Source organism: Rhinatrema bivittatum, chromosome 17 (genome assembly GCF_901001135.1).
Source record: "Rhinatrema bivittatum chromosome 17, aRhiBiv1.1, whole genome shotgun sequence".
In the NCBI taxonomy this organism is placed as follows: domain Eukaryota; kingdom Metazoa; phylum Chordata; class Amphibia; order Gymnophiona; family Rhinatrematidae; genus Rhinatrema; species Rhinatrema bivittatum.
Window position 1 is genome coordinate 273,529 of NC_042631.1, and position 27,818 is coordinate 301,346.

The 27,818-nt window shown below is 43.6% G+C and overlaps 1 protein-coding gene and 1 non-coding gene across 7 annotated transcripts in view; both read left to right on the plus strand.

The window, feature by feature from the left end:
- CKAP5 (cytoskeleton associated protein 5) overlaps nucleotides 1-27,818 on the plus strand; it is a 300,340-nt gene that overhangs the window by 240,379 nt on the left and 32,143 nt on the right. For all 6 annotated transcript variants that reach the window (XM_029583093.1, XM_029583094.1, XM_029583096.1 and 3 more), the window contains 6 exons: nucleotides 1,519-1,689; nucleotides 1,926-2,046; nucleotides 2,354-2,533; nucleotides 5,052-5,239; nucleotides 23,916-23,991; nucleotides 24,128-24,316. In XM_029583093.1, the coding sequence (XP_029438953.1) occupies nucleotides 1,519-1,689; nucleotides 1,926-2,046; nucleotides 2,354-2,533; nucleotides 5,052-5,239; nucleotides 23,916-23,991; nucleotides 24,128-24,316 (925 nt within the window). The remainder of the gene's footprint in view (nucleotides 1-1,518; nucleotides 1,690-1,925; nucleotides 2,047-2,353; nucleotides 2,534-5,051; nucleotides 5,240-23,915; nucleotides 23,992-24,127; nucleotides 24,317-27,818) is intronic.
- On the plus strand, nucleotides 2,124-2,231 carry LOC115079560. Its single transcript, XR_003853325.1, has one exon. It is a non-coding gene; the product is annotated as a small nucleolar RNA SNORD67 (small nucleolar RNA).

Genomic DNA, 27,818 nt, shown 5'->3' on the forward strand with positions numbered 1-27,818 from the left:
GTTGATGCCTCCTTCCGTCAGCCCTAAAAGCCATGAAATGGGAACTACAATAGATTCTCTATCAGCAGAAGCTTCTAATGCAGCAGTTCAGACTCTCCCTTTGGAGGTTTCCTCCTTTGCCTGGTCTGTGATTTCAAAGGAGTGTTTTTTTCAAATGTCTGAAGGCATTTTGCCTGGGCCAGGGAACAGTCTGAGGTTCTACCTCTATTCTCCCAGTACCTTTGGGTTCATCAGGTGCCAAGGGCAGAAAGAGGCCTAAAGAGGAATAAAAGTTGGCGGTAGATAATTTTTCTGCTTCATAGAATTCTCTTGAAGGGGATAAGGAAGAAAAGATGGAAAAAGGTGAATATCTCCCTAAGAACATGGATGGTGCTTCAATGCTATGTCCTTTTTCATAAGGAAGAGCTGGCATTTTAATTTCCCAGTCCCTGCATATTTTGAAGATTGTAGAGGATAAGATGGAAGAGGTTTTGAGCTCCTCAAAAGACCATGTTATGGTCAGTATTGCAAAACAATTTAAATTGTTCCTAAGAATATAAGACTTGCCATACTGGGTTCTCAATAGTTGTAGTCTCTGACTTGCTGGTGATGAGTGGAAGCCATTGCCAAACTAAAGATGTTCCCAACAGGAACCATGTCCTCTGAAAAAGAGACAGCAGCAGGTTGCAGAGGAGGCTGATTATGCCTGGGACTTAGTGAAATTCCTGACAAGGAGCTTTTACCATTAGTCCTTATTGAATGACTCACCCATACGTAGGACATGATCCTCCATGAGCCCACGAACTGCTGTGGAAGAAGGAGCAGGAGAGGATGTCAAAGTTTTTTTGTTTTTTTTTGTTTGTTTTTTTCTTTCCGTCCCATTTTCGGCGCCTAGAGGCATGTCCCTTTGTCATGTGGCTTTGGTAGCGTGCCAGCAGCTGCTCACCACAGGGCCCTGCACTAAACAGGTGAAACTAGCATGAGAAAATGTCAACAGAGCCAACTGGGGGGGGGATCACACCAACTTAGTCCATCGCCAACAGCAGATGGAAATTCTTGGCCAGCAATCTTTGTTCCTTCCTTGCTCCTTCTCAAGGGTCTCTCTGCTCCTCCTCCCATTTGCTGTTCTAAGCTTTGACAAAGGTATATTAACAAGGTTTGCTGCTCTTAAGCTCATATAATGGAAACTTGTGGTCTGTCTCCACCTGCTGGCAGGGAGGCATAACCCTGGACTGATTTAGCAGAATTCAAGGCAAGAAAATTCGGATAAGATTAAATTGCCTCTTGTATAGTTTTATATATGAGGTATTTAAATGTGCTTTATCTTTTCTTCCTCTTATGAAGTGAGACTAAGGGCAAAGGTGTCCAAATCTCATCTTCATAGAGTCAAAGCTCCACTCTTTTGGTAGCTGGACTGCCTTTATTCTGTCTGTATCATTCTAGTGGGTTTTGAGAGATGTGGGTAAGAGGTAAGATATTCTCACTCTTAGGATAATTTGATTTTTCTTAAATACTAATCTTTTCTTCTACTTTCTTCAGTCAAACCCGTACATTCGGGCATTCAGATACATCGCAAGCAGTTCCACGGGAATTCCAGCTGGATCTGGACGAAATTGAGAATGACAGTGGTACAGTGCGATGTGAGATGCCTGCCCTTGTGCAGCACAAACTAGATGACATCTTTGAGCCAGTTTTAATCCCAGAACCTAAGTGAGACATCTTATTACTGTGGGTTATGAACGTCTGTATTAACTAAATGAGTGTCACTGAAGTCGCTGCACTAAGAAATTTTGGAGATGTAAAGAGATGTTATTAGGCAGAGGTTCTATAGTAGGTGGTTGTCTCATTTTATTTATATTCCACCTTTTGGCACTTCAAAATCTTTGTGCATGTGAGCTTACCAGATCTTTATTCATTAATGGTTTGTTTCCCCTTTCTTGCTGTAGGATCCATGCTGTATCCCCACACTTCGATGATATGCATAGTAATACAGCTTCCACCATTAATTTTGTGATCTCACAAGTTGCCAGTGGGGATATTAATGCTAGCATTCAGGCTCTTGCACAGGTAAGAACTGAGAGTGAAGTGTAATACTTTGGAAAGAAGAGTGTGAACTAGAGAATCTGACCAGTGTTCATGGCACCAGTGAAAGTGATGAGTTGCACACTGGTGGAACTGTAGTGTCGGAGGACACTGTTCTGCTCAGAACATCCCTGCTGACAAAATAGTGCACAGGGGCCATCTGATTTACTGCATGCCAGCTATTTGTGATACAATAAGTGAAAGGAAGGGCTATCACTATCAAATTCCTATAGTTTGAATGTCTTGTTTTCTTCACCTCTGAATTTCTTCCCTGCTTCTGTCTTTCCCATAGATTGATGAGGTTCTCAGACAGGAAGACAAAGCAGAAGCCATGTCTGGCCACATTGACCAGTTTCTGATTGCCACATTCATGCAGCTACGTCTGGTGTATTATACACACATGGCTGATGAGAAGCTGGAGAAGGATGAGATAGTACGGCTCTACAGCTGCATCATTGGCAACATGATCTCGGTAATGATGCTATTTCAGTGATTAAACCCACAATGATACTTAATCCCACATAAAATTCTCAAAAATAATTTTATGAAAAAATCTCAAGTCTTACAAGGGACTTTTTACAAAAAAGCACACAACATAATTAATTAAAGGCCCTTCATTTTTAGGGCAATACCATTGCAAAGCTTCAAATGGCAAAGAAATCATTGCCTGACCCCATAAAATGTGCATATTGGACATTTTTTGATTTAGCTGTTTGAATGATGACATGTACCATAAGTGAGACTATTTTTGCTGCTCTGTGAGCAGCAACCCAGACAAGGAGGAGAGAATTACCGTACCTTCCTGGTAGCTGAAGAGGATTGGTAAGTACTGCTTTGGGAAATTATTAGAACTAAAAAATGTATAGAACTTAAATGTTTTGGGGAGAATTAACTATCGTGGTATGTTTTTTGTTTTTTTTTAATGTTTGTATCTGTATTAAATAGCTAGTCGGAAGCAGGCAAAAGCTAAAAGTTTTGTTTTCCCCACCCACCCCTAGCTCATCTTTTGATTTATAGGCAGGAGACACTTCGGGGCTGATGCAATAATGTTCGCGGACAGCGGGCGTTGACTTTTCAGTGCCCGCTTTCTTAACACACGCATGGCGCCCACAAGGGGGGGGTGCCATGCAATATGTAAATTAGGGGGTTGCACTAGGAAGGCAGCGCTAGGGTCACTTGCGCGACCTTAGCGCCTCCTTGCTAACTCAACCTGCTACAGCTGCCGGTTATGAAGAGCGACGCCAGTAAACTCGGCCTCTGTTTTCATAACCTGCCTGTCTGCCAGTAATGAAAATGGCTGTCGAGTTTACCGGCGTTGGTCTTCATAACTCTGCGGTCTGCAGAGTTATTTTATTTTTTTAACTTTAAAAAAGTACAGTAAAGCATTTTTTCTGCTTTTCTGTACTACTTTTACCTGTGCTCAGCTATTAACGCCTGCTCCAGGCAGGCGTTAATAGCTGAGCAATAAATGTGCGTCTGAGACGCACATTTATCTATTTTGCATGCAGAGTGAATGAGTAATAGGCTCATTCACATGCATTTGCATTTGATGAGCGCTGTCTCATTCACTCCGCGTCAGATGTGCGTTAAATAGATGCTAATCCCCCTACTTCATTAGGGGTAGATTAGTGCCTATTTAACCCACTCGGCTGAGCGCACTATGCACCATCTCATCCATGCATTGAGACTCGAGCTCTGCCTGACTCTGGGGAACATGTAGCAAGCACTTCAGAGAATGTTACTCTGGAGGTTCTGGGTTTCAGCTTTCTACCTAGGAGTCTAAATTTTCCAGATCATCCTTCCCATATTTTCCTATGTCTTTGTTGCCCACAAGTACCAAAACAGCTAGTTGCTCCCCAGCACTATTTAAAATCTTATCTGCCACCTTTATATCATGCAGACAAGTTACAAGGTGATCCTCGTGCCCACCAGCCACCTAGCTATCTATATTCTTAATAATCAAATCACACACTATGACCATCAACCTAACTCTTCCCTCCGGGGCAGTATCCCTGGGAGATACATCCTCTGTGCACAAGTATGGTGCATCACCTGCAGAGCAGGTCCTTGCTACACAATCACTTCCTGCTCTATCAGGTTGATGCTCTCTTCTGAGGTAGTACTATGGCTGCCAGACAGGAGTTGGAGTTAGGTTACTATGTCCCTAAAGGTCTCATCCATAAAACTTTCTATCTGCCTCAGCTCCTCCAGCTCTGCCACTCTAGCCTCCTGACTCGTTCTCTGAGGCCAGGAGCTGTTTGCACCAGGTGCATGCGTGCAACATTTGATGCAGAAGACTGGAAGGCTCCCCTCTTTCTGCTGGATTGCTGCTTTCATCTTAATTTTATTGCGTTCTTAGTTAAATTTAGGTTGCTAAGGGAGTAGTAGGAATGTGTAAATGAGTCCTTTAAATTTATTGGTATATTCACTATTAGTCTGGTAGTGACCTGCATCAGGATAACTAAACTCTTGATAAGGCCAGGGGCAATCCTGTGTTTTAGATAAGACTAATTTTTAATGTGAAAGTGTCTCCTGCCTTAAATCAAAGGATGAACTAGGGGTAGGAGGGAGGGAAAGACACACACTAATGAATATACTCCAATAGTTTACCTTGCCCCAAAACTTTTTAACTTCTAAAATTTCCCAAAGCAATACTTAACAATCTTCTTGAGCCACCAGCAAGATGATCCTCTTTCAATGCTCTCGCAGGAATGTGGGTTACTGAGCTCTCCCCCTGTTCTTAATCAAATTGAGATTCTAATGACGGGGTGTATGTTGTACCTATAGCCACTTATTAATCTTCTTCATAATAGAAGGAGAGACAAACTTATTTCCCACACTGGGAACTAAGACTAGAACATTGTTTGGCACCCTTTTCCTCTGGTCACTCTGGAAATTTGGAACTATGAAGCCGTTGTAAGTCCAGCTGAGTTTCTAAAAGCCATGTGTTCCATATTAATGCCTACTAAGTTGTGGTGTCTTATGAACAGTTGTTTCAGATTGAGAACCTGGCCCGAGAAGCATCCACGGGTGTGCTGAAGGATTTGATGCATGGCCTCATCACCTTAATGCTGGACTCGCGTGTGGAAGATCTTGAGGAAGGGCAGCAAGTTATCCGATCAGTTAACCTCTTGGTGGTAAAGGTTCTTGAAAAGTCGGATCAAACTAACATATTGAGGTATGTGACCATTTTGGCCTAGCAATGCTGTTGAAGGAAGCTGATTCCATTCTTCTCTCCCCCCACCCCCTCTACCAAGGAACAGTCTGCAAAAATCTGACAATTCATCAGGTGTCTTATTTGTTTTTACTTCAAGAGCTGGTTGTTAAAGTCATATAAAAAAACTAAAAGATTCATGATTGCTTAAATTTTAAGTTCCCTGAATATATAGTTCTGTCTGCTAGACCTACTTCTCTAATCTTAAATATTGCAAAGATATTCTTCATAGAATATTTAGTGTTCCTTATTGAGAACTTGTCAGTAATAGCAATATGGTGTAGCAAATGTGATAGGTGTATTTGCAAAGCAAGCCTAAATCTTTCCTATTTTTAATCCAGTGACATCAATAGATCTAATATTTATTAGTGAATGTAAAATCATATCCAAATTATTTAGTTTATATTATCAAGTAAGGGAAGCTTGTAGAAGTCCAGTAATTATTTTTTCTAATCTTTCACCTGCATCAAACAGTTCTTTAATTGCTACTATTACACATGTGCCTATACTCCCAACTTACTCCCATTTCTTCATCATCATGAGCTAAATCTGTTTCAATGTTCTCTTGTCTTTATCGCTCCCCCAGCACATTCACTTCACACTGGTCCTGTCTCTAGCATCCAAGGCCGAGCCAAAATTCTTCAGACAATTGGAACTTTGACCTGATAGAAACCATGGTAACTGCTGGCTCTGCACAGATGAGGCCTAAAAAACAAATCTATCCATTCCTCTTCAACCAGCCACACCAGTCCAAACTTGTGTTATTTCTTCCAGCCAACAGATGGAAGCAGAGATTAATAAGTTTGCTGTTGTCAGCCTTCATAGGCTCAGTATTCAGCAGTACACAGCATTGCAGTGAGTTAAAAAAAAAAAAAAAAAAAGTCTCCCCTTATCTCCCAAGAAGCTAGAAACTTAAGTTTTCCTGGGATGGGTGCATTGGCTTGTGCAGTGACTTAGAGAATCATCATTCCTGTGGAGGGCGCAGCGGCACTCTAAAATACATTTCATGGAAAAGTATAGAGCCAATTCATGAGCAGGCCTTTCAGGTAAGTAGTATGATTAAGGTGGCACTATGCAACTGTGTTGTGACTAACACTGGTTTCCTAGTACGTAGCCAGATTTTAACTTTTTTATTTATTTTTTGTATGCAGACATTCGATCTGAGATATCACATGGGTTTACATTCAGGTACTGTAGGTATTTCCCTGTCCCCAAAGGGCTTACAATCTAAGTTTGTATCTGAGGCAATGGAGGGTAAAATGACTTGCCCAAGGTCACAAGGAGCGACAGCGGGACTTGAACCCTATTCCTCCTCACAGATGGACTCAGGACCAGTGAGTTATGTTCCCTTCTACTAGCAGTTGGGAGATGGAGTCCGATTTCAAAGCTAACGTCACCCTACGTATACCCCTGCAGTGACCTCAGTTCTTCAGTATCTCTGTCTCCTAGCAGATGCAGACACTATCCCACACACTAGAACAGTGTTAATTACAGCGAAGAAGAAAAATTTTACCTTAAAAGATCGAGCCCCACTCTCCTGCGGTGATATCTAAGGGGTCCCTCCCCAGTTGAGAATTTCTGAGGTGATTTTCGATATTCCTCAGAGGTGTGCCTTTGTCGGGTAGCCGGTTCCCGGCATGGACTTAGCCCCCAGAGTGGCTGAAAGGCAGTGGTGAAGTAAAGCCCTTTCCCCCCACGCAGCTGGAGACCGTCCCGGCACTCAATCAATAAGCGCCGAGACTAGGTAAGCAGAAAACTTTAAGGTCTCCGAGGCTTGGATTGACGTACCGATTCAGTTTTTCTTCCGGTGAGGTAAAAAGGAAGCACCGGTTGGGTTGAGCAGCCTTGGTTGGGCTAGGCCCCAATCCAGGGCAGGAGTCCAGACACATGGAGACCCTCAGGGGTGCTATCTTATGTGTGGGGGGCATCGGCGCCATCTTCCCTTCTCGACCGGTGGTATGAGTCGGACAGCCAATGTGCCCAACTTGGGTGCATTACCTGTGAGTCTATATTCAGAGGCAATGGCACCAGCATCCAAGCTCAGAAGGCATTCTCTTTGCACAGCCTGCCACATCAGAGCCACGCAACCTGAATTAGTCCTGTCTGTGCCATCATTGCAAAGAAGCCCAAGGGCTACCAAATCCTGGTCCCTCAGTCTGAGGATGGGTCCGGAACTACTATATACGATAGTACCCCGAACCTATGTACCTCCAAATTGGCATCTCCACAAGAGGGCATTTCAGGGGCTCCTGCTCCGGTTCCCCCTGGGGCTAACATGGTTAGTTTTTCCAGGGACTGCAAGCCTTCCTTCAGGTGCAATTAGCCCCGCCTGCGACCCAGGTCCAACCCCCATCCAGGAGCACCTGACCCTCCCAGCCCTGCTGTGGTGCCACGAGACATGCCTCGCCTCACCAAGAATTTTAGTGACAGGGACCCAGACACCTCAGATGGTGCCTCACTAGAGGAAGGGGAAATCCTTCCAGGCCTGGAACCATGCAAAATAATGCTTCGCTTCTTCCACAGGGATGAATTACAGGCCCTTGTTTCACAGACTCTGGGGATTCCAGGCACGGACCCTATGGTGGAACCAAAGAAGAACCCCATTTTGGTGTCCCTTCGTAAGGCCTCATGCTATTTCCCAACGACGGAAGCCATCAAGGAACTGATTGACCTGGAATGGGATGGCCCGGAGGCAAGCTTTTAAAAGAGGTCAGGCCTTGGAAGCCTTGTACCCTCTGGAACCAGCGACCAAGGAACACCTGTGTTTACTGAAAGTGGATGCCATGGTCTGTGCCATCTCGAAGTGAACAACCATTCCCAAGCAGGGAGAGGCGGCATTGAAGGATACACGGGATATACGATTAGAATCCATCCTTAAGCAAGCATTAGACGCAACAGCTATAACACTGCAGACAGCTTCCTGCTGTGCACTGGTGGCATGTTCCTGCTTGCTCCTATCGAAAGAGGCAGATAATTCTGGAACGTATGCCGGTGAAATAAACCTGCAGCAGCCTTCCTGGCAGACGCAAGCTCAGACCTGGTGTGTACCTCAGCCAGAGGAGTAGTCTCGGCAGTGGCAGCCAGAAGGCAGTTATTTATGGTTGTGGAACTGGTTGGCAGATGTGACTTCTAAAGCGAATCTCACAAGAATGCCCTTTAAGGGATCTCTCCTATTTGGAAGCAAATTAGAGAAGTTAGCCAGCAAGTGGGGCAAATTCCTACAATGGCCCCAGATTGGCCAAAATGCCCATGGTAAGCAGACCAAAGACTTCTTGCGGGGAGCCCTTGAGAGGACTTGCATGAAGAAGCGCGGTTACTCGAAAGCAGTGATTTACGCCCTGTTCCACGCACGCAAGTGCTCAACATAAGAACATAAGAAAATGCCATACTGGGTCAGACCAAGGGTCCATCAAACCCAGCATCCTGTTTCCAACAGTGGCCAATCCAGGCCATAAGAACCTGGCAAGCACCCAAAAACTAAGTCTATTCCATGTAACCATTGCTAATGGCAGTGGCTATTCTCTAAGCTTAATAGCAGGTAATGGACTTCTCCAAGAACTTATCCAATCCTTTTTTAAACACAGCTACACTAACTGCACGAACCACATTCTCTGGTAACAAATTCCAGAGTTTAATTGTGCGCTGAGTAAAAAAGAACTTTCTCCGATTAGTTTTAAATGTGCCCCATGCTAACTTCATGGAGTGCCCCCTAGTCTTTCTATTATCCGAAAGAGTAAATAACCGATTCACATCTACCCGTTCTAGACCTCTCATGATTTTAAACACCTCTATCATATCCCCCCTCAGTCGTCTCTTCTCCAAGCTGAAAAGTCCTAACCTCTTTAGTCTTTCCTCATAGGAGAGTTGTTCCATTCCCCTTATCATTTTGGTAGCCCTTCTCTGTACCTTCTCCATCGCAATTATATCTTTTTTGAGATGCGGTGACCAGAATTGTACACAGTATTCAAGGTGCGGTCTCACCATGGAGCGATACAGAGGCATTATGACATTTTCCGTTTTATTCACCATTCCCTTTCTAATAATTCCCAACATTCTGTTTGCTTTTTTGACTGCCGCAGCACACTGTACCGACGATTTCAATGTGTTATCCACTATGACACCTAGATCTCTTTCTTGGGTTGTAGCACCTAATATGGAACCCAACATTGTGTAATTATAGTATGGGTTATTTTTCCCTATATGCATCACCTTGCACTTATCCACATTAAATTTCATCTGCCATTTGGATGCCCAATTTTCCAGTCTCACAAGGTCTTCCTGCAATTTATCACAATCTGCTTGTGATTTAACTACTCTGAACAATTTTGTGTCATCTGCAAATTTGATTATCTCACTCGTCGTATTTCCTTCCAGATCATTTATAAATATATTGAAAAGTAAGGGTCCCAATACAGATCCCTGAGGCACTCCACTGTCCACTCCCTTCCACTGAGAAAATTGCCCATTTAATCCTACTCTCTGTTTCCAGTCTTTTAGCCAGTTTGCAATCCACGAAAGGACATCGCCACCTATCCCATGACTTTTTACTTTTCCTAGAAGCCTCTCATGAGGAACTTTGTCAAACGCCTTCTGAAAATCCAAGTATACTATATCTACCGGTTCACATGTTTATTAACTCCTTCAAAAAAGTGAAGCAGATCTCTGGCATACATTCAGATCTGGACAATATTCAAAGCCTGGTGCGAGGACTGCGTGATATTCCCGCGGACGGCCAAGGTCCCCATGTTTCTACAGGATGGCATGAAGAAGGGGTTGTCACAACTTCCTCAAGGTCCAAGTAGCAAACCTCTCCTGCTTCAGAGCCGAAGTGAACAGAATCAGTCTATCAGCTCATCAGGACTTGGCTCATTTCCTAAAAGGAAATGAGCCAAGCAACTCCCGCCACATATATCAATATCCCCTAAAATATCCAGCATTCATTCTCATACATCTATCCACATTCACTAAGCCCTAATAGGGAAATATTAAAATAATCCCCACCCCCAATATCGATGTAATCACTTCCCCTTAATTTTACGTTTATTAATTTATTCACAACCAAACATTTTGTTTCATATTTTTGCACACAATTTTTTTCATATTAATATTTTCAAAGAACTATGTCATCTATTAATATTGCCCTATTAGGGCTTAGTGAATGTGGATGGATGTATGAGAATGAATGTTGGATATTTTAGGGGATATTGATATATGTGCAGTAGGGGAGGATATGTGCAATAAGGGTGTTTCAATGAAGATGATTTATTCACATGTACATGGGAATGTTATGAGTTAAAATGATTAATGTATTTGATAAATGTATTAAAATGAGTGTAATTTGATACATGTAGTAATTATCATTCTACAAGGGCCCAGGCAGTATCTTGGGCAGAAACCAAGCTGCTGTCACCTGCCGAGATCTGTTGGGTGGCGATGTAGTCCTCCTTACACACTTTGTCCAGGTTCTACCATATGGAAGTTCAGGCCTGAGAAGACACAGCCTTTGCAGGGGCAGTATTAACTGGGCCATGGGCAGCCTCCCGCCCTGTCTAGGAGTAGCTATTGTACATCTCACTGGTCCTGAGTCCATCTGGCTACACGCTAGCAAATGGAGAAATTACTTACCTGATAATTTTGTTTTCCTTAGTGTAGACAAATGAGCATCCCACCCACGGCTGCCCCAGAGAAGGAGGACCTCGGAAAGCGAATCTCGAGATTAAGCAAATTCGGGTAAGCCGCTGCCTACCCCTAGTTCAAGACATCAGCAGTTTATCCAGTATCGGCGTTAATTGGCTGTCTCCAGTTTTTTAAATGAGTTGAATCAGTTCAATGAAGTTTAATCAAGTTAGTTAAGCAAATATATATCTACAATGGCTTTTCGAAGATAATACTGAAGAGCTGAAGTCACTGCAGGGGTATATTTAGGGTGATGTCAGCTTTGAAATCAGACTGTCTCCCATCTGCTATCAGAGCACATAACCCACTGGTCCTGAGTCCATCTGTCTACACTAAGGAACAGGAAATTATCAGGTAAGTAGTTTCTCCATTTGCGCTGGCCTTACATGCAGGATGCTTTGCAAGAAAGCAACATTTCAAATCTATATAAGGCTATGCAACTGGAACAGAGGAGCGCCTTTGGGTGGATGCATCTTTGATTAATTCATATCTTAGCTAGGACCAAGATTTCTAATATAGTGGCCAGGCATTTGTATGGCTGCAGATTTGGTCTGCAGATTCAACTTCTGAGTCAGCCGATTAAGCTTCCCTTCAAAGGCAGGCTTCTGTTTGGTGAGAAGCTGAAGGAAGAGGGTCATATATAACCTGGGGGTAATCCAAAGTTCTCAGGTTCCCAGAGGATGAACAGTCAGTTACCTTCTAGAAGCCTTCTGGATGTCAAAGGTCTGATTCATATGACAGATTTCAGTCTTTTCAGAGTTCTAAGAGGGAAATGAGCGATGTGAAGTACAGGACTTCACAAAACTCCTAGTAAAGGATTAGGAGTCCAGTCTCTGGAACAAAGGCTAAGCGGTTGGTTATCAGAATTTCTCCATTTGTGGTCCCAGATTACAACAGACCAAGTGCACTGGTTCTCACAGGACAAGCAGGATGGTAGTCCTCACATATGGTTGACATCACAGGATGGAGCCCAATCACAGAACACTTTTGTCAAAGTTTCCAGAACTTTGACTGGGCATGCCCAGCAATTCACTAACCCTGCAGCCAGCAGGGGTCCCCCTTCAGTCTTCTTTTTTTCTGCGCAGCAGTAGCCTCACGGTTAAGGAGCTCTGCAGAGATTCCTGACAGGAATTTTCCTCACGGAATTACTAAAAGTTAATTTTTCCCACAGGGGTGCCTCCTTTAACTTTTTCAAGCCGCGGTATGCCAGTAAGTTTTTACCCGTTTTGTCTATTACCCTCGGGTTTGGCCCTTGCGGCCTACTGGCCGTCGACCATACTGCGGCTCAATTTTTGCCATGGCCATGGCGTCGGGGTTCCGTTGGTGCCCAGACTGTAATCGCACCATGTCCATCACAGACCCTCATAAAGTCTGTGTAATGTGACTTGGACGAGAGCACGATGTCTTGACCTGCACCAAATGTGCCCTAATGACACCAAAAGGTCGCAAGGCCAGAATGGAGAAGATGGAACTTCTCTTCTGTGCTCAAACCCCGACTTCGTCCATTGCGTCAACGTCATCAGAACCAGCTCAGTCATCTTCATGCCAGCATCAACCATCGCCCGGTGACCGTCCAGCGTCAATGACATCTCGCCCTTTGACACCCTCTACTCCCCCTCAGGACCGAGGAGATCGTAGAGAGAAACAACGCTACTGCCATCGGAAGTCTCGGACCATCGAGGGAGCGAAATCAACGACCTCGCTATCGTCAGAGTTGCCGTCGAAGAAACCCCTTCCAGAAAAGGCACTGACCATTTCTGCGACCGGGTAACGGAGGCATCCCTCACCCGACAGGGTATCGGGAGCCGTGACTCCGCCTTTAACGGTGGTCCCTCTGGCTATGCCTCTGCCTCCTTCTATTCCGGAGCCAGGGCTGCTTGCTCCAGGTCTCCGAGAAGAACTTGACCGGATGGTTCAGGAGGCCATCGACAAGGCAACACGACTCAAGGTTCCTCCGCTGGTACAGATTGTGGAACTGACCACCGACCCGATTCCGGCAGCGTTGGCACCACTGCTCTTCAGGATGGAAGCGCTCATTGCCGCTTTTTCACCGATGGACCCCGGGTCACCAATGGCTCCGGTGCCCTCCCTGCTTACTTTGTCATCGGGAGGAGAAACACCGTTCCGCATCCCTCCATCGGGAGTTCTGCCTCAGCCATCGATGCTGATGCGTCCCTTGCCACCGAGCCATCCATCAATGCCCTCGATGCCGATGCCTTCATCGGTGCCTCCAATTATTCCTTCAATTCCTTCTGAGCCTAGACCAGGACCTTCGGGTATCCCACCACCCCGTCCCCCTCCAACTTCTGGAGAGACAGGTGCTGATCCCTATGATACCTGGACTGATTCCTCCCCAGACACAGATGATTTGCTTCACCACCTTCACCCACTGAAAGTAGAAAGCGTTCTCCTCCAGAGGACCATTCCTTTATAAATTTTGTGAAGGAAATGTCTGAATTGGTTCCCTTCCAATTACAGACTGAACAGGATGATACAGTTGCTTCAATTCCTGGATGCTCCCAAGGAAATAACCTCCATCCCTATCCACCAGGTTCTTCTGGATCTCCTCAAGAAGAACTGGGAACATCCTGGCTCCATTGCTCCAGTCCACAGAAAAGCTGACAATACCTATTTGGTGTAGTAAACTCCAGGTTTTCAAAAACCTCAATTGGATCACCAATCTGTAGTGGTAGAATCCGCACAGAAAAGAGCAAAAAGATAAAAGCCTCACACTTCTTTTCCTCCTGGCAAGGAACAGAAGTTTCTAGATGCCATTGGTCGCCATGTCGTCCAAGGATCAATACTCATCTTCCGAATTGCCGCTTATCAGCTCTATATGACCCAATATAATAGGGTCATTTTTAAGCAGATACAAGATTTAATAGACTCCCTGTCTCAGCAATTTCAAGAGCAACTCCAAACCCTAGTAAACAAAGGGTGTGAGGCAGGCAAGCATGAGATCAGATCATCCTATGATATCTTTGGTACTGCTACTAGAGTATCTGCAGCAGCTATTTCGGCAAGGAGATGGGCCTGGCTCAAGTCTTCCGACCTTCGCCCTGAGGTACAAGACAGGTTATCCGACCTACCCTGTGTAGGAGATAATCTGTTCGGAGAGCAGATTGAACAGATGGTGGCGGAACTTAGTAGTGGTGACTCTCAGACAGCTCTCTGATACCTTCTGACTACTCTTCAAAACAGCCCTTCCAAAAGGACTCTAAAAAGTCATTCTTCCGCCCGAAAAAGTCCTACCCGCCACCAGCCAGATCCCGTTCCAGGATACCTTTTCAAAAAGCCCAGTCTCGTCAGACACGGAAACAAACTGCAAGCAGCTCCTCAACCAGGTCCTGCTTCAGGTTTTTGACTTCTGCCTAGAGAGCAACAGCCAGCTTCCATTGCCTCACATACCAGTAGGAGGTCGATTGTGCCACTTCAACAACATATGGCACTCAATCACCTCAGACCAATGGGTACTGGCGATAATTGCTCAAGGTTATCATCTGAACTTTCTGTCTGTGCCACCGGGCTCCCAACCTCTATCGATGTGGAGAACATCCAATCACTCCATCCTTCTGGATCAAGGAGGTCTCCCTCATTGGGGCAGACTTGGACACCTTAGGCAAAGGCTTTTCTACCTAGACAGCGAGCTCTCACTCTCGTGTCTCTTGCACACCAGCTGCAGTCTCAGCACTCCGCGACTGCACGCCACTTTCTCGTCCTCCTGGGACACATGGTGTCCTCAGTGCAAGTCACACCCAATGGCCCGTTTGGCCATGAGAGTTATGCAGTGGACTCTACGGTCACAATGGACTCAAAGCATTCAGCCCCTGTCTACCATTGTCCACGTAACAGACTCATTCAGTCAGTCTCTTGCCTGGTGGAGAAATCAGAACAATCTCTTCCAAGGCTTGCCCTTTCAGGCTCCAGACCCTCAATTAACTCTCACCACCGATGCTTCCAACCTCAGCTGGGAAGCCCATGTGGCCAATCTGCAGACGCAAGGAACTTGGTCTCCAGAGGAAGCCAAACACCAAATAAATTTCCTGGAGCTTCGAGCAATCAGATATGTTTTCAGGGCATTTCAGGATCACCTCTCAAATCAAGTTATCCTGATCCAGATGGGCAAACAGGTGGCCATGTGGTACATCAACAAACAGGGAGGCACGGGCTCCTTCCTTCTGTCAGGAAGCTGCACAGATATGGGCAGAAACTCTCTCCCATTCGATGTACCTCAGGGCCACCTGGTTGCCGGGAGTGGACAATGTGTTGGCAGACAAGCTGAGTCTCATCTTTCAACCACACGAGTGGTCTCAACCCCTCAGTAGCGAACTCCATCTTCCAACAATGGGGATATCCTCAAATAGACCTCTTTGCATCTCCTCAAAACCTCAATGTAGACAACTTCTGCTTTCTCATTCGCAGCAAACACTCTCAACCCAGAGACGCATTCTCCCTCTCGTGGGCAACCGGTCTACTTTATGCATTCCCGCCACTTCCTCTTCTCTAGAAGACACTCGTGAAGTTACATCAGGACAAGGGAACCATGATCCTGATAGCACCTCACTGGCCACGCCAAGTGTGGTTTCCAATACTTCAGGATCTCTCCATTCGCAGGCACATTCCCTTGGGAAAGGACCCACTTCTGGTCACTCAAAACGACGGGTGCTTCCGCCACCCCGATCTTCAAGCCTTGTCCCTGATGGCATGGATGTTGAAAGGTTAATCCTTCAGCCTCTTAACCTTTCTGAACATGTTTTCCGTGACTTAATTGCTTCACGGAAGCCTTCCACAAGAAAATTTTACTCTTACAAATAGAACAGGTTTATGTCATGGTGCTCTTCTCAGTCCCTTGACCCCTTTACCTGTCCAATCATGAAGTTTCTGGACTATCTCTGGCACTTGTCAGTCAGGTCTAAAAACGTCTTCCATCAGAATGCATGTCAGTGCGGTAGCCGCCTTCCATAAAGGTGTCGAGGATGTTCCTATATCAGTACACAACCCCTTGTAACACGTTTTCTGAAAGGCTTGCTTCACCTCAAGCCTTCACTGCTTCCTCCGGCCCCTTTTTGGGACCTCAACCTGGTTTTTGGTCTACTCATGAAACCACCATTCGAGCCTCTTCAATCCTGTGACCTTCGATATCTCACATGGAAAGTGATTTTCCTTTTGGCAATCACTTCAGCTTGCAGAGTTAGTGAATTACAGGCCCTAGTTACCTATCCGCCTTACACTAAACCTCTGCATGACCGGGCAGTACTCCACACTCGCCCTAAATTCTTACCCAATGTAGTTTCGGATTTTCATCTACATCAATCCATCATACTACCTTTTTTCCCAGGCCCCATTCCAATCCAGGAGAACAGGCTCTGCATACCCTTGACTGTAAACAGGCTCTAGCATTCTACCTAGAACGAACAGCTGCCCACAGGGAAAGCACTCAATTGTTTGTCTCTTTCCATCCTAACAAGTTAGGGAAGCCTATGGGTAAGCAAACTCTCTCCTCCTGGTTGGCGGACTGCATATCCTTTTGCTATCAGCAAGTAGGCACTCCATTTCAAGACCGTGTTCAAACACACTCTGTGAGGGCCATGGCGACTTCAGTAGCACACCTACGCTCTGTGCCGCTTCCTGACATTTGCAGGGCTGCCACCTGGAGTTCTCTCCATACCTTTGCAACCCACTATTGCTTGGACAAAGCCGGAAGACAAGATTCCATTTTCGGCCAGTCTGTCCTTCATAACCTATTTACAACGTGATGTACCAACACCCTTCCGCCTGCCCGTTAGGGTTCAAGATGCCCTCGACCAAATTTTATCCCAGTCCTAGTGCTTTGCACACTTGGGTACATTTGGTGCATTTCTCAGACATCCTCAGCTTGGTACTCACCCATATGTGCGGACTACCATCCTGCTTGTCCTGTGAGAAAGCAAATGTTGCTTACCTGTAACATGTGTTCTCACAGGACAGCAGGATGTTAGTCCTCACGAAACCCACCTGCCGCCCTGCGGTGTTGGATTCCTAACATTTTCTTATTTTATTTTTCGGCACTGCCTGTAGCTTTTAAACAAGACTGAAGGGGGACCCCTGCTGGTTGCAGGGCTAGTGCCATGCTGGGCATGCCCAGTAGGGGCCAGTCAAAGTTCTGGAAACTTTGACAAACGTGTTCCGTGATTGGGTTCCATCCTGTGATGTCACCCATATGTGAGGACTAACATCCTGCTGACCTGTGAGAACACCTGTTGCTTACCTGTAACATTTGCTATCTCTATACAGCTAGTCTTGTGGTTTCCTTGCAGGTGTCTCTTTCGAGGTGTTCCCAGATGCACTGCATACAGTTAGGAGTGATTTCACTTTCCTTTCTGAAATCAAGAGCTCCTTACAAATCGAGGCTGTCTCCAGAGCAGTATTAAATTTGCTGCTGATAACAAATATTTAAAACTTCAGTGAAACCTTATACACTACATTGAAAATATGAAAGGGACATCATTTGAAAAAATGACACCTTTCCTTGTTTATGCCATGGATAGAGGTCTTTAAGATCATGAGAGGTGTTGAACGAGTAGATGTGAATCAGTTATTTACACTTTTGGATAATAGGACTAGGGAGCATTCCATGAAATTAGCAAGTAGCACATTTAAGACTAATCGGAGAAAATTCTTTTTCACTCAATGCACAATTAAGCTCTGGAATTTGCCAGAGGATGTGGTTAGTGTGGTTAGTGTAGCTGGGTTCAAAAAAGGTTTGGATAAGTTCTTGGAGGAGAAGTCCATTAACGGCTGTTAATCAAGTTTACTTAGGGAATAGCCACTGCTATTGATTGCATCAGTAGCATGGGATCTTCTTAGTGTTTGGGTACTTGCCAGGTTCTTGTAGCCTGGTTTGGCCTCTGTTGGAAACAGGATGCTGGGCTTGATGGACCCTTGGTCTGACCCAGCATGGCAGTTTCTTGTTCTTATGAGCCATCTATTGTACTAAATATTTTGTGAAACAGCATTGTTAAGAAATGTTCCCTCTGAAGAAGCTATATATGTTAATGAAATGGGGGCCTCTGTCAGGGTCCACACTGCTTTGAATTTTCCTTGTATGCATGTGTAGGTTGGATTATGAATGTGATTTTTTTTTTTTTATTCTGTATGTTTTGTTGGTTATTTGGTGTTTACTAGAACATAGGTGTTTGGAAGTTTTAATTTCTATTATGTACCATATGGCATTATTATATAACTGTATATTTTGTTGTCTTAACATTTATTCTATTTTATCTTTAAAAATATTGTAATAAAATGGTCAAACTAAATGTTTCCCTTCTAATTTTTGTTGTAAAAACTTTCTGCCATACACTCCACCCCGATCATGGCAGCCTACAAATTTACATAAAAACAGATTAAAACATGCAAACATAGATTTAAAACATACTTAAAATATACAGTTTTCACTAAAATTCAAGACAACTAAAAGAGCTTCTTTCAACATTATCTACCATTGTGAATACCTTAGCTGTCAAATACTGCTTTACAGAGCCAAGCTTTTTTTAACTTTTTATTTATGCGTTTAAATCAAACATCAAATATAAAATATTTGACGGGGAAAAAAGAAGCAATATACATAGTAAGCAAAACATAAGCAAATGATAAAGAAAAATTCTCCATGATATAAGCCCACATTAGACCCCATTTAGAATTGTGGGGGAGGGACAGCAAATAGCTGTGGGGGAAGGCAAAATAGAAATAAGAAAATTGCAAAAAGAAAAGATGAATACTTCAGAGCAGAGCAAAACACTACCAATCTTAATTATCCACACTAACAATAGACAGTTGAGATGAAGTACCATGCTTAGCATCTATAAACTTTCTCAAATGTGCTGGGTCAAAGAAAAGAAACCATGAGGCATCCAATACTTGCAGGGATGACAAACGATACAAATAGCTCCTAATGCAAGCACTTCAGACTTCATAGGCAAAACTCTCTTAAGCTCTTGTGTGACCGTGGCCAAATCTGGGAACATCTACATTTAATACTGCTTGTATCTCATATCTTTATTGCGAAATTACAATCTGAAAATTTAACAATCCTGCATAAAGAGAAACATCACCGTAAAGTGGCATAACTCTCTATGTTGTCTTCTTGAGAGATCTCCAGAAAACTTGAAAGATTATCAGGCACCTCCTACAAAGCGACATCAGAGTAAAAAGAAAATCTTCTCTATGGGAGGTAGTGCTGTCTCTGGAATTAACAATTTCCTTCAAGCACTCAGCTGGAGAAATCAGAAAACCTTGAGGAAAATTTAAAGTTCCAAGACCTGAGAATTCTCAATATTTTCAGTTCTTCGTGAAGATGAAGATAAATTGTTGGCTTCCACTAAGGAAGACTCTACCTCAAACACCTTCTTTTCCATGCTAGACAGCCATTATTTGTGGGTTTGAAATTTGGAATGCGAGTCTGTAGTTAGAATAAGGAGAGATGAAACACTTAATAGCCATCATTATCATCATGTTTCAATAATAAGACACTTTAGTCTCAAGTATTTTATCCTTACATGTTATACTGTTTAAATAATAACTTGAGAATGAGGAGGCTAATTATGTTCAGATTTTGCAATGTACCAATAAGACATCTTTAGTCTTACTATTCCTGTAGTTACAATGTAAACCGATGTGATATACTCCAATGAATGTCGGTATACAAAAACAAATAAATAAATCACCTTTCTGACCGTTCCCACTGCCCAGAGTCCAGAAAGATGCAGCTACATTTTAATCATTTAGCGTAAATTTTTTTTTATTTATGTATGTGGCATAGGTTGTCAAAGGAGACATCACATTCGTTTAAATTTAATGGTCAGTTACTGTACTTCCTTTTGCTACAGAATTAAGAAATCTTGAGGTATTTTTGCATTAAGATATCATAGGCTGCCATAAAAAAAGGCTCTGAGGTGTATCCAACCAGTATCTTTATAAGAAAAATATATACCCCCGAGGGCGGCAGCCGACAATGTGCGTAAGGTGATAGATGCGATTTGGTGGGCTAAGACAGCGAAGGTCCCTATGGTGTTGATGGCCATCGATGCCGAGAAGGCATTTGACTTGGTCCATTGGGATTTTTTATTTGCTGTTTTGGAGAAAATGTCTTTTGGTACAGGGTTCTTACGTTGGATTCAATGCCTTTATCAGGATCCGGGAGCCCGCATTAAGATTAATGGGCAGTATGGGGAGTTCTTCAAGGTCCATCGAGGGACACGCCAGGGGTGCCCTCTATCTCCTTTACTATTCGCCCTGTATTTAGAGCCTCTGGCGCTCAGGGTCCGCACCTCTGACTCTATAACCGGAGTGCCCATGAAGCCCAACCCCATGAAAATCTCTCTTTTTGCGGACTACATACTCCTCACCCTTACACGACCACTGACTTCCATTGACGGAGTAGCGGAGGAACTGCGGGCGTTTAGTGGGGTGTCTGGCCTCAAGGTTAAATCCTGATAAAACGGAGTTATTGAATATAAATACTGACTCTGCAATCATGGGAGAGCTGGCGCGACTTTACCCCTTTAAGGTCTCCCATAAGGTGTTGAAATACTTAGGTGTTCACATTGGAGCGAATTTTCATGAGCTCTTTCGTCTAAATTATACACCACTGCTGAAACGGATTGAACAGGATCTTCACTTATGGGATAGGGGACAATATTCATGGTTGGGGAGGGTGGCAATTATAAAAATGAATGTCATTCCTCGGTTTCTGTATTTTTTTCATACCATTCCCATCTATATTACTTCAGCGATTCTTCGCTCCTGGCAGAAAATACTTTTTGACTTTATTTGGCGTCGGCGCCCTCCCAGGGTGTCGCGGCGCCTACTGTTTCAGCCTCGCGATCGGGGGGGCCTTGGAATTCCAAACTTAATGTGGCTATATGCAGCTGCACAACTTAAGGCGATCACCGATGCCCATAGCCGTCGATCTCCAAAGCAATGGGCCTTCTTTGAGGAACAGGTGCTTGGGGGCATGCCACTGACTGATCTTTTCTGGCAGCAGCGTAGTACTTGGTTGCCGACGGACAGGCAGACGGGAGCCCTGGCAACCACGATACGTCTCTGGGACCGCTGGAAGGTGAAACTGGCGGGAGACCGCTACTACTATCATACCACTGGACTATATAACCATCTACAATTCCCAGCTGGCCGCCAACATGGGGTGTTCAACGCCTGGCGAAGGAAGGGAATTCTTCGCATTGAACATTTGCTTAAAGGCGAGACCTTGATGACGTGGCCAGAATTACAGGTTCACTACCACTTACCTCCTACCGACTTTCTGGCGGGCAGTCAAATGCTACATTTTCTTCGGTCATCCAGAATGAAAGCCTCTATACATAGGGGCAAATCTCAGTTCGAACACCTTTGTGCCGCAGTTGACAAAACCAAAGGGATGATATCAAAAATTTACGCCCTCCTGGCGGGACCTGATGAGAAACCCTTTCCCCACACTGGAGCTTGGGAGCAGGACCTGGGCCTAACGTTAACTAAAAAGGATTGGCTCAACATATACAATCAGGCCCGCCGGTGTTCTGTCTCAGCCCTTTATCAGGAAAATTGTTATAAAATGATAACCCGCTGGTATCTCACTCCTCATCTCCTGCATCGACGGTATCCTCATTTGGATGCTCAGTGTTGGCGGAATTGCGGCCATCCGGGGACTTTCTTCCACATCTGGTGGCAATGCCCGAAAGTAGCGGACCTATGGGCTGCAGTGGCGGCATGGCTGGAACGCCTACTGGGAGTTTCTGGACTATACCGGGCTAGTTTTATGCTTCTACATCATCCGATCATAACCTTACGAAAAACTCACACACTTTTATGCCGTCAAGTCTTTATTGCAACTAGATTGACAATTGCACACGCCTGGAAACAAACAGAAGCGCCTTCGCTGGCGATGGTGCAGCAAAAGGTTCATCTCTCTTGTAAGCTGGCAGCGATCACGGCGGATTTGCATGTGGACGTTCCTAAGTTCCAGGCAGTTTGGGCCCCTTACCTGCATTGGGGACGTCGACAAACATTGTCTTAACTTGGATAGCAGCCTGAGCTCCGCACGACTTTGTTACTAGCCAATAATTATTTTTATTTTTCTTTTTTCTTTCGATGTAACCACTTCACATTGTACTGCATTGATTCTGGATCTTACAGCTTTTCACTTTCCGAGCACATGGATGTGGGGAGGGGGGGAGATTCGTTGGGGGGGGGGGGGGGAAGGAAGCACTGTATTTCAATTTTGTATGTTATGTTGTTATGACTTATAGTGCTGTCTATTTTGTATTCTTTTGATAATCTAATAAAAATTGTTAGTACAAAAAAAAAAAAAAAGAAAAATATATACCCCCTTTCCTGTCTATACAGAAAGGACTTAGAAATCTGTATGTCTTCTTATTTATATTTTATTTTTTGTAGCATATATCAAAAACCAGATTATAAGATTTGCATCTTCTGGCTTATTTTAATACACAAAACCAGAAGTCCAATATTCAGTTCGCTGTTCTTACACAGAAATATGTAGGGGAGAAGAACCTCGGTCAGCGCACCCTGTTCAATGTCACAAATAGATTACTTCTAAGGGTGCTTGAAGCCACTTGGCTGCCATCACTGGAAAATAACTCTCTACATTCTCTATTACTTAACCTTATATTTCCTTTATTGTATTTAGTCTTCAGGATCAAATTAATTTGAACTCAGTAATCTTTGGGAACAGGTCTGTATTAGCTTCTGGAGACAAAACAATAATACCAACATGGCCATGTTTCACAGCTTCAGCTGCTGCTGTTACTTACTCCATTTACTCCATATAATCTGGTTTTTGATATATTCTACAAAAAATAAAATTTAAAACAATATATAAAACAATTCATTTGCATAAACACAAAAAAAATCTGAACAGTAAATTAATGTATCGAGGCAATTGTAAACACAAGCTTTGGTTTCACTGCTAAGAGTTAAAAAGTGGCAGCCTGGTCTTCCTTGCGATGTTTTGTGATTACTTTATTTCTGTTCGAACAAGGGAGGAAACATCCTTTAGTTTGAAAGCCTTGAGAGTGGATTCCAAGACCCTCCCTTATCTGTTAAATGTGGAATTCTACGATTATTTCTTTTAAGAAAGTGTATATATAATTTTAATCAAACCTTCAGTGGATAAGTTAAGGGGATATTAATCTATTTGGTTTATGTTAATTGTGTTTTATTGGTATGTTATTGTCCCTTGGAAATTCCCTGGTTTGGGTAAGGAGTTATTCATAGCTTCTACAGGATACTGACAGGCTGAGGGAGCATGGGAGTCTATATAATGTGATATCAGGCTGTTAATCTCTGCTTCCATGTGTTGGTTAGTAGACGTAACCTATGCATTTGGACTGGTCTGACTGGGTTGGAGGAAAGCGGATTATGGAGGCTAATTTCTGCTTTTTCTATGGTTACAAATGATTTCTGCAGTCTTTTTTTTTTTTTTTTTTTGGTGGGGGGGGCCCTCAGTGTTCAAAGGAATCAGGTTGCATTTCTTTAAATTAAGAGCTGATCAGATTAATTTGGCTACAGATTTTCCTAACGGATACTGAACAAATGTTTGTCTAGTGTTTGCGTAAAGGGTACACTATAGTTTAAATTTGTGTTGTAAAGGACATGATGAGATGCTGTCCCTATTCTTGAACACCCCTGAAAGAGCTAAAAAAAAACAAACAAAAAACCCCAAACTTGTAATGTAGTATGGTTCTTGGTAAAGCATACAGGTGACTTGTAGTAAAGGAATGTATGTTGTGCCACTGATGAAATGTGCAGGACTTTGTGATCTAAGCTGCTGTTGTATGTAGGCTTCCTTTCCCCGAAACTGAGATTGTTTAATTTCAAAGTTGATTTACAGAATAGTATCTGTGCCCCATGTGTGGAGCAAAAAATACCAGGTTGGGAACAAGATTACATTATTTTGAGTTGTTGATTTCAGTGCCCTACTTGTGCTGCTCCAAGACAGTCTGCTAGCAACAGCCAGCTCGCTCACGTTCTCTGAGCTGGTCATGAAGGTGAGTCCTTAATTGTCTGAAATCTTTGAAACTCTTGGCATCAATTTACTGATCCTAGCCTTACAGGTTTTCATCTGGTGCTGTGAAGTGGTGTGAGCCTCAGTTTATAACTTGCCTCCTTTCCTCCTCTTGGCAGTGTCTTTGGAGAATGGTACGACTGCTGCCTGAATCAATTAATTCCATCAATCTGGACAGGATCCTACTGGACATCCACAACTTCATGAAGGTGTTTCCCAAAGGCAAGCTGAAACGGCAAAAGAGCGAGCTTCCCATGAGAACACTGAAGACTGTCTTGCATACACTATACAAACTGAAGGGACCCAAGGTAAGAGTCTCCTTGACCAAAATGATTTAATGTTTTTTTAATTGCTATCTTGATTGAAAAATATTGAAATCATAAACAGCTTTTCATGTCTGCATATGTTCAGAATCACAGTCAGTCAGTCAGTCCCAAAATTCAAAACTTTGAATTTTGGGACTGACTTTATATTCCTGCATCTCCTTGGTGACTTGGCTATTATATTTGGAGATCAGTTCTTGCTCCACTGTACTGCTTGTGGATATTACAGCATTTGAAACATAGTTGCATGCTAATATAACACTATGTATGTCTGTATACTACCGTATTTTCCGGCATATAAGACGACCCCCTCTTTTTATACACATTTTTAAGAAAAAAAATAATTTTACACTCAAACAGGAGCAACCCTATCTATGAAAGGGCAACACTACAAATACCGTATATCAGGCCCTAAAAACCAATACACTTCTTATTAGGAAAACAGAACTAGCAAGCAGCTAGAGATCCCCACACACAAATAATTGTAAACCTATACTAATAAGCAGAATAAATGTTTCAAAACAGCTATGAACAGAATAACATCCAACAATTAAAAACTCATAAAAACTATTAAACATTCTCCAAACACTAATAAAATATTTTAAAAAAGCAGACACATCACATAATATTAAATAATTAAAATGGCAGTCAATCAATAAAAATTAACTTAAAAAGCCACCTTTACTTACCCCCTCCAGCAGCTCTCCTATTCCTCTTCCTCTTCCCTAGGGCCCATGTCTCTCACACACACACCATACCAGTCATGTCCCCATGACCAGTTTCTGTCTCTCACACACCAATCATTTCCCAAACAGTCTTTGACACACACACCAGACACCTTCCTGAACAGTTTCTCTCATGCCATACACACACAGGCTTCCCACTCCCGTGTTCTGCTTACCGTACATATATGGGCTTCTCACTCTCATAATCACTTTCTCTGTCTCACACACACACACCAGTCTCTCTCTCATTTCCATGCTCGCTCTCCACGTGCACAGGCTCCTCATTCCCTGAATCATATTCTTTCTCTCACACACACCGTCACCTTATCAACCAGTCTCTCATGCACGCACACACACACAGCCCTCCCACTCCCATGCTCTCTCTCACATAATCAGGCTTCTTACTCCCATGCTTTCTCACATACCCAGATTTCTCACTTCCATGCTTTTTCTCTCACACTCATACACATCAGTCATCTCTCTGAGCAGTCACTTTCATTGTCTCTCACATATACACACACATGAGCTCTCTGACCAGTTTCTCTCAATCACACACATGCTCTCAATCAAATGCATTCTCTCACTTACACACAGGCTGGCTGGCTGCTTCTCTCTCTCTCTCACTCACTTCCTCTCCCCTCCCCCGCCCCCCGAGCACAAATGGTAGCTGCTGCAGCCTCCTCCTCCAGCCCCCGCAGGCCAAGAAAGAAGAATCCCATCGGCCGCGGGAGGCTCACGCTGCTGTCTCCTTTCCCTGTTATCAGCTGCTTCGATTGCTCGGGGGCCAATGCTGCTGTCGCCGCTGCTATTTTTTTCATGCGGCACGACTTTCTCCTTCCCGCGCACCGCATATCACTTCCTGTTCCGGGTCAGGGGGGGTGGGAAGAAGAAAAGGCCAGCCGCGGATGCCACAGCTTTTTTTTTGCACCGCTGCCGTTTCCGCTGGGCTTGAATGTGCTGATAGCCCAGCGGCAACGGCAGCAGGGAAGGAAGAGCAGCGGGAGAGACAGAGTGCACGCGACACACCGGTGAGAAGCGCTGCCCTATAAGACAATACCCGGCGTATAAGACGACCCCCGACTTTTGAGAAGATTTTCAGGGGTTAAAAAGTCGTCTTATATGCCGGAAAATACGGTAGTAGGATTGACTCAGTTGTGTGTGTGTGTGTGTGTGGTGGGGGGGGGTTGTGGTATTTTTCTTTTAGTTAAGTATTTGATTTTCTTTTTGAAAGAGGTTCAATTGAAGAAAAACATCTAATCTTACCTTAATGTCTGAATTTCCAGATCAAGTTTAAAAAAAATAAATTAAAAAAAAAAACTTTCAAAATTCAGACACAAGATTTCCAGCCTTGATCTTCATAATCTTTGCTGCCTGGGCTCTGCACATGACATGGCTAATTGTTCATAAAAAAGTAGAAACAAACAGTGAGTTAGAAATTAATATAATTTTGTGGATATTTGTAGCTTAGGACAGTTCTTATGGACTCTGTTTTTCTAGTTTTATGGTTAATTATTGTACATGTGGAAAAATGTTTTCCCCAAGTACTCTCATATAGAAAGGCTAAGTTAAAATATAAAATGTTTTCTCCCTTGGACAAGGAAGGAAGTTTAGATTGACCAATGTCTTAAAAAGAAAAGATCAGTCTCAGCACAGTACTCCTCAAAGATTTGATGTCATTTGGAGCGAGGAAAGTCTCACAAAGATGACATTTCTACAGTGTTCTCGCACCCTAGCTTGATGGACTCTATAATAGGATACTATCAAGCTAGGGCGAGAGAACATTGTAGAAATCTCATCTTTGTGAGACTTTCCTCACTCCAAATGACATCAAATCTTCACTGAGATGTATTGAGCTGTTCGTACATTTCACACTGCATGTCAAACTGGCCCCAGAATCCTAAACCACCACCAAAACCTCACCTCTAGTTATTAGCTGGCCCTCCTATAGTGATATAAATAGTTGAATACTGTGAAGGCTTCCCCAGAGGCTCGCTCCCCTGTCCCCACCCAGAAATGGCCGAAATGTAATTTGCAATATTTATCCTTTGTTACACACAGCTTAACACCAGGAAAAAAGGTGTAGTTATTTCCAGCATTAAAAATATGCGATAATGCCCTACATTTTCATTAATCCTGCGCAAATCCCTCCCCGATCCTGCCCATTTCAAAAATGTGCATTCGCAGTACCGGGACTATCAATTGCGTTAACGCATGTTATGCCATTAAGGGTGTTAGCACCATAACGTATTTGGATGAATGACCCTATTAGTGATTTCCTTCTGGCAGAAATTATCAAATTGTACAGAAAATATTTACCTTCATTTGAGAATCACTGTTTGTGAAACTGAATGATTTTCAAAGTTTCAGGAGAAATGGGAACACTAGACAATTTATTTCAGGTAATGTGCTTAACTGAGGGGAGGGACTTGGAGTTTAAATCTTTCAGCAATCTATAACAAGAATTTGACCTGCCATCTGCACCTGCCTAAGGAGGATTTTCACCTCTGTTTTAGGAGGCCAAGAAAATGTCCTGTTCCTGCTGCTCAGCTTAAGCAGAGACAGCACTTACCTGCCAGAGAAGAATAGAGAAGTATTTTTTGGAGAGGGTTTTCTGGTTTGTTGCCCACTCAGAAGAGATTTGGATTTTGAACACTTGGGACTTTTTACCATTAGGAGTGCAAACTTTTGTTTGCCATCAGAGAGAAGGAGATAGGGAGATCGAAGTCCCATGAGGAACCTACCTTCTAACATCTGGAGGATTG